This window comes from Aplysia californica, unplaced genomic scaffold (assembly GCF_000002075.1).
Source record: "Aplysia californica isolate F4 #8 unplaced genomic scaffold, AplCal3.0 scaffold00004, whole genome shotgun sequence".
NCBI classification, from domain to species: domain Eukaryota; kingdom Metazoa; phylum Mollusca; class Gastropoda; order Aplysiida; family Aplysiidae; genus Aplysia; species Aplysia californica.
In genome coordinates, this window is record NW_004797274.1 from 3,213,580 (window position 1) to 3,221,178 (window position 7,599).

The window sequence follows — 7,599 nt, forward strand, 5'->3', positions numbered from 1 at the left end:
CAAGCGATTTCATATTTAGAGCACGAGATAATAGACGGCTGGAATAAGTCAACCTCTGATAAGACTCTATAATCTCTGCAAGAAAAACATGACTCCCAAGAGAGTTACAATTTTTTTGCCCGGAGGTAGGTGATAAACGATAGAAACCAATGAGGCTCGCTTCAAAAATTTATTTTATCATTACTTGTCATCAAAGCAGCTGTTTTTGTATGTGGAAATGAGTACGGGTCGGTAAGTTGTGTGTGTGTGTGTGTGTGTGTGTGTGTGTGTGTGTGTGTGTGTGTGTGTGTGTGTGTGCGTGTATGTGTGTGTGTGTGTGTGTGTGTGTGTGTGTGTGTGTGTGTGTGTGTGTGTGTGTGTGTACATCCGCGTGTTGTTAAATCTTCTCACTATGTATTGTTTCTGTCTTTTGATTTATCTGTTGCTTTGAATAATGATTCTGCTCTGTCTCACGCTTATTATAGGGTCTTCTAGGGATTTGACACTATTATTATTATCATTATTATTATTATTTATTATTATTATTATTATTATTATTATTATTATTATTATTAGTTATTATTATTATTATTATTATTATTATTATTATTATTATTATTATTATTATTATTATTATCATTATAACTATTATTATTACTTTCATATCATCATACCACTAATTGTTTACACATATACATATACTGTATATTCACACACACACACACACACACACACACACACACACACACACAAACAAACAAACAAACAAACAAACAAACACAAATGCATAAACAGCCAAACCGTATTATATCCACTATCCCCCACCAAGTTTTACCGCCTGGAATTTCAGTTGTACGAAAACATAGTATTGAGGCCTTAACGCTGCCATCAGCCATCCGCAGACTGTCTGAGGTGTACAGCCCTGAATAGACAGTCGTAAATTTGCCCTTCTATGCTGCCAGTGAATTGAGTCCTTAACACATAGCCTAGCTTCTGTCCGGAGGAAATTTTCAGTGAGAATGTGCTTAAAGTTCATCTGAAACCGCATCTACTTGTTTGCTTCTCGTTTTTTTCCCCTGCCCATGGCAATCGCGCAAGAGAGATCTAGATAAGTCGAAACTGGCCAGTTTGTCTCTAGTTCCTACCAGTTTACCACTAGTCAAGATGGCAATCGATGCTATCCAGTTATACCGCCAGCCCCACTGTACCGCCAATGGTATGCTCGTCCCAAGGAAGGCAGTATAGTGGGGTTTGATTGTATATACGAGTGTCGTTCAAAAAGTTTTTCCTCCTCTCCAATAACTTTTAAACTATTCAAGATATCTTTATGAAATTTGTACACAATTGACTTTAATATGTATATTCTCAAACCCAAAAAACAAAAGTGTACTATGATGTTACACCTTTATGCTATTGCTGTTAACATCATGGGAGCTAGGGTACATTGTCGCCGAGAAAATGGCGTCCAGCAAACCTATGAATTTGCGCTTAAAACGAAGAGCTGTTATTGAGTTCCTTACTGCAGAGGGAGCTGCACCCATCGATATTCATAGGAGAATGAAGCTTGTCTATGGTGAAGCATGTGTAGATGTAAATACTGTTCGAAGATGGGCAAAGGAGTTCGCTGAAGCCAGTCGAGCAGAGACAAATTTGCATGACCAAGCTCGCTGTGGTCCTCCCAACTCTGCCAGTGATGTTCAACACCAGGAGAGAGTGGATGAAATCATCCAAGCAAACCGGGTTATCAAAGTAAGAGACGTCAGTGAAATGCTAGGGATTTCTGTAGAGGGTGCTCAGTGCATTATCCATGATGTGTTGGGTTACAGGAAAGTGTGTGCACGGTGGGTTCCCCACATGTTGTCACCCAAGATGAAATTTAACAGAAGTCAAGTTGATGATGAACTCCTGGCTCGTTATAACCGATGAAGGTGAAGCTTTCTTACACCGTACAGTCACAAGAGACGAGACTTGGGTACACCATTATGACCAAGAGAACAAAAGACAATCGAAAGAATAAAGACACACTGGCTCACCTGGCCCCAAGAAGTTCAAAGTTGTTTCATCTGCAAAGAAAGTGCTTTGGGACTGTGATGGTCTGATTCATATTGAAATTTGGGAACAGGGTTCCACTGTCAACTCTGAACGATATATTGAGACCCTGAAAAAACTTAGAACACGTCTGTTATAAATTTGGCCCGGGAAAAAAATGCAATTTTGCACCACGACAACGCCCGTCTACACACGAGTCGACAAACTCATGATGCCATGAGAAGTCTCAGATTTCAAGAGACTTTACCGCACCCATAATAATAATAGATAGCATTTGTATAGCGCATATCCCCCCTCAACAGCAGGCTCTATGCGCTTTACACTATATTATTACCCCAGCAGACCATAGAACACTCCGAAACATTCTCAGCTTCCCGGGAACCATACAGTGCAAGCAGCCGATTAAGCGCTCGAACACTAACAAACTGACAAGATCTTTCGCTGTCTATAGCCGGGTACCCATTCCCACCTGGGTGAAGTGAGGAAATTCGTGTAAACTGCCTTTCCCAAGGACACAACGTCGGGCCCTTGACGGGATTCGAACCCACGACCTTACGGTTGCGAGTCCGAGAGCCTAACCACTAGGCCACCGACGCCATCATACAGTCCAGACCTTGCTCCATTTGACTGTTATCTTTTTCCTAAGTTTAAGGAGTACCTCAAAGGAAAACGTTAGGCAGATGACGATGAAGTTCAAGATGTGCGTCGCTGGTTCAGAGGAAAATCACACGAATTTTTCGCCGACGGCATGCGACAACTTATTCGCCGTTGGCGGATCTGCATCAACAATAAAGACAACTATGTTGAAAAGTAAAGCTACTGTCATGTAGCAGACATCCTAAGCTTTCATTTGGTATATAACTTTTGTATATACAGCATTAGTAATAAAGAATTAATGAACTTGGAGGCAAAACTTTTTGAACGACCCGTATATATATATATATATATATATATATATATATATATATATATATATATATGTGTGTGTGTGTGTGTGTGTGTGTGTGTGTGTGTGTGTGTGTGTGCGTGTGTGTGTGTGTGTGTGTGTGTGTGTGTGTGTGTTATATTCTAGATGGGCCCCCTTTCGATGAAAGGAATGATCGGTGCATTAACATCTAGTGAAAGTCATTGGCCTACTATATACTTACACTCTACTGGAACGGAGCAATAAAACTTGAGAGATGAAAAAAGTAGAAGGTCTATATCTAGATCTATACTCTCAAAACAAAATGCGCATCGCGAAATATCACTCCCAGCACTTCCGCTGTGAAGGACCGCTACGCAGATTTGTTCCGTTTCTCAGTGGAATGATCACAAAGGCCAAAGAAAGACGGGAACTTTTTGTCAAATATATTTTTCTAAATTCAGGAAATAAATAAATCAAAAAGCGAGCTCCGTCATGGGGACCTATCTATCTTTTTGCAGATACTTGCGAATTTTCAACTCTGTAGCTGTCGTAGTTTTATGGGGAGAAGTGACACAATATATATATATATATATATATATATATAAAATATTGAGTGTATGTATAATTTGTCAATGAATTTCTAGAAAAGAAATAATTCGGATACCTTGAAAAATCTCACTGATTTTCCAATAAGAACACTCTTAACACAGTAAATCACCTAGAATCTATCCAAGTTGAAAAATGATCTTCAGCGATGCTGCTGGGTCGTCGGAAACAGAACCACCAGGAATCAAACCTCTTGGGCAGCTGTCCATAACATAATTCAACAACAACAAAAATATGATTCCTCGAAAAGGTGCCCAGTGGTTGACAATACTAAGAGCCATATATCATTAGCTATCGTCATAGCGCCATGTTCTCTATCAAGTTCAAACTGTCTCTGTCATGAATGTTGACGGAAGGTATTAAATATTATATCCTCGAAGTACACTTTCAACTATTCTATCTCACATTTCATCAAGTATTAGTTTACTTCCGAGAAGAACCAAGAGCTACGATTTACGTCATAGCTCGTTTCTGGCCTAACGACTTAATAATTTGAATCACCCGTGTGCACTAGAGCAGTGCTCTGTCATAGGCAGCAGTTCACCATCGATCGTGTTTGCAAAATCAGGGGAAAAAATCCGAGAGGATTTAACCCCTTGACTGCCAGGTGAGAGACTATTTCTGGTTCTTCGGAGGAATTGAAAAGCAGACAGGAGTTAACGTGCATTTCTGACTTTCACAAAATTAAATATCTGTGTTTTCCACAGTTCACAAGCATAAAAATCATTCTTCTTTTTACTTGTTCGATTCCAGAAATGACTGCTAACGGGGTTTTTTCCTTAAAAAGTTGGCCATAGTAAGGTAGTGTTTCAAAACACAAAGCCCACAGTGAAGTAGTGAAAGGGTTGATGTCACTTGGCTGGGCGACTCGGTTTACAATAGCATGGCTTTTTCTATTTCTTGTAAAAATGGGTGCTCGTTACTCATAGTTGAAAGGTCTACTTGAAAAATACGCCATCTCATTTGCGCTACGCCCATGCAAACTCACACAAACACTGTTGCTTGTAATTGCCGTGTGCAATATCGAAAAGTTGGAGAGTTGTTTAACTTTACTCTGGGGTAATCAATAACTTCTGTTCAAACGTAGTGTCATTGTATTTTGCCGTAATTATTCTACTTTCTATGCTGTTACGCTTTATCCCCTATCTCTTTTACTCTTTTATCGTCGAAGGATCACGTTCACGACATGAGAGTACATTGAGTGGCGGAGAACTCGATAACTGATTAGCAATAGCGCAAGTATAGGGTCAAACATGTGAAAAGCGCAGCTTTTTCGAGAAAATTCGAGAAAATAGTACAAGATATTACTGAGACTGAATGTGCCACTTCTTAGCAGAATGATTTACGAATGAAATAAATTTATATCCTTTCTGCGACCTGCTCCATGAACAAAAGCTGTATGTGTGCCATTCCTTACTAGCTTATGACCAAAAGAGTTACTAACCAATTATATGTAATTGACAACCAGAATGATTGACTCCACTCACCTATACGTGGCTCGCTCGCTCACTCACTCACTCACTCACTCACTCACTCACTCACTCACTCACACACTTCTTCTCCTAATTGTTTGGCAATTGCGATGACTAGTCACAAATGGAGTCAGATAACATGAACGATACCTGAGGGTGTTACACCATGTGCAATATTGGTGAAATTGTAGTTGTCGATCTATTTTAAAAACTTAAGAAGAATTTTGTAATAAACAATCGAAGCCTCGAAAAAGAGCCGTTCTGCTAGTTCATAAAAGGTGGAAACCGAACAATTTCAATATCACAGCAATATTGACATGTTATAGGAACGATCCTCTACATTTAAAGAAAGAAAGAAAGAAAGAAAGAAAGAAAGAAAGAAAGAAAGAAAGAAAGAAAGAAAGAAAGAAAGACTAAATAGATGTTATGTTTAAACAGAAAGGGGGAAAGTGGAGACACATGAAAAGACAATAGAAGGATAGATGGACCGATACTATAAAAACGAAATTATAGAAAGAAAGCATTTTATAAGATATGCCAAAACAGTCAGTGTATCAGTATATATCATATTGTCTTATAGATCTGGACTCAAATTATGGATTCCTTCTTTCCCGAAGCACCTGCTGAGTATCTATCAGTCTAAGTGCGTGCCTGTCTATTAGTCTGTCTGTCTGTCTGTTAGATGGAGATAGAGAGGGAGGAAGGGAGGGAGAGAGAAAGAGAGAGAGAGAGAGAGAGAGAGAGAGAGAGAGAGAGAGAGAGAGATACAGAGATAGAGACAGAGATTATGAGAGCAATAGAGACAGAGACAGGGAGAAAGAGGAGAGAGGGGTGGAGGACCGTGGACAGGTAAATATCAAGACATATTAACGAACAGAAAAACACACAACACACAAACATCCACTCAGACAGACATAATAGTAGGTAGAGGGGCACGAGAAAAGGGGGGATGATAGGAGTCGGCTTGGATTTTGTTTAGAGAGGTAGCTGCAAGAAGGTGCACTTGCTTTATGACGTAGAAGAGGCACACGTTTCTTAGATTATAGCGAAGAAGATACTTATTATGATGGGTTTTTGTTTTGTTTGTTATCCTGGAGATGCACATCAGTTTGTTTTTATGACCTTGAAGATAAACTTTATGCTTGCTTTTGTGATTCTAAAGATACACATTGTTTTTGTGATCTTGAATATACACATTAAGTTTGTTTTTAACATCTAGAAATACGTATTTTGTTCTACACCCTGTCCCATCCGCAGTTTTACAGGTGTCTGTGGTGTACCGGTTAGGTGTCTCGATCCCCGAGTGAGGATAATGTTTTTCGAGCACCTCCGTTCTTCTGCTGAAATGTCGAATCCCTCTCAGCCCGGGTTGGCCTTGACTGGCAGGGTCGGAAGCCGCCTCCGAAATGGACTAAATTATGTCAATGGGGGTATAAAAACACTGGACATACATATTTTAAATTGAAATACTTTTTTTTCTCCATCCCCAGTTTACTAAACAGTATCCAGACCAACAATGTGCGGCAGTTGGGCCTTCTACTGGGCGGTCCCGTGAGCAGCGAGGACAAAGACAAAGCTTTGCTCCATGCCTGTAGAGAGGGACTTGTGCAACATGTGCTCTGCCTCCTGGACGGTGAATATTGTTGCTGTCGTCGTCGTCGTTATCGTTGTCGCCGTCGTTGCTGTTATTGTTATTGTTGTTGTTCTTGTTGTTGTTGCTGCTGTTGTTGTGTTGGTATTGCTGTTGTTGGTGTTTGCATTATGGATCCAGCAACAGTTGGGCCTTCGCCCTTTTTTCCAATGACATGTTGTGATAAGTGCAGTTGCGGTAATGTTCCATAATGAGTGTTGTCAATGTTAGGTCTCAGAGGGATAAGTGTAGTCATTCAGGGCTGTGCAGTAGAACAGATGATGAATCACTGTCAAGACGGTAATTAAAGAGAATGATTTAGAGAGCGACAAATTCTATGGACAGCGCTTCTCTTGTATAATGGTTCTCTTTTGTGGAACGACTAATTTAGAAATATTACAGAGAGACTGCAACCTTGCTATGACCTCCACGGTGATCCCAGATGCTGCTCAGTAAGTCAAGCTGTTCGAAACTGGGGCCCAGCCTTACTTTTACTGTCATCATAACCACACTGGATATCTAACACCCGCCTCAAGATGCTCCTCCCCTTCACCGAGCCAGTAAGGTGCTGTCCAGCCGAAACCTCCCTACCTCAATGGGATGCTCGAAGTGTAACCTCTGCACTGCTGTTTTGACATATAAACTCTCTCTTATTTAACAGCTGTTTGTGTATGTACTTGTGTGTATATCCTAAAAAATAGAAACATCCCAATGACTACCAAAATGAAAGTTCTGAAATGCTTTGCATGGTCAACCCTTTTATATGACTGTGAAGGCTGAACAATCACTAAAGACAGAAATGTGGTTTCTTAGGACACTGCTGACAATATCGTGGAAGGAAAAAAAAATCAAATGAGGTAGTGCTTGATGAAGCCCACGTGGGACACTCGCTGTTAGAAACAATCAGGAAACGACAAATCAAGTTTTTGGGACACCTGAATAGACATAAAGGTCTT

The 7,599-nt window shown here is 40.2% G+C and overlaps 2 protein-coding genes across 2 annotated transcripts in view; both read left to right on the forward strand.

The window, feature by feature from the left end:
* The first annotated feature begins 1,437 nt into the window (after positions 1-1,437).
* Positions 1,438-1,905, forward strand: LOC118477379. Its single transcript, XM_035968699.1, has one exon. The coding sequence runs from the start codon at positions 1,438-1,440 to the stop codon at positions 1,903-1,905; it is 468 nt and encodes a 155-aa protein (XP_035824592.1).
* Positions 1,906-6,495: 4,590 nt separating this feature from the next.
* The window catches only part of LOC101856619 (ankyrin repeat domain-containing protein 50), a 14,254-nt gene continuing 13,150 nt past the window's right edge, over positions 6,496-7,599 (forward strand). The window contains exon 1 of the mRNA XM_005089265.3: positions 6,496-6,646. The gene's annotated coding sequence lies outside the window, so the exon portion shown is untranslated. The remainder of the gene's footprint in view (positions 6,647-7,599) is intronic.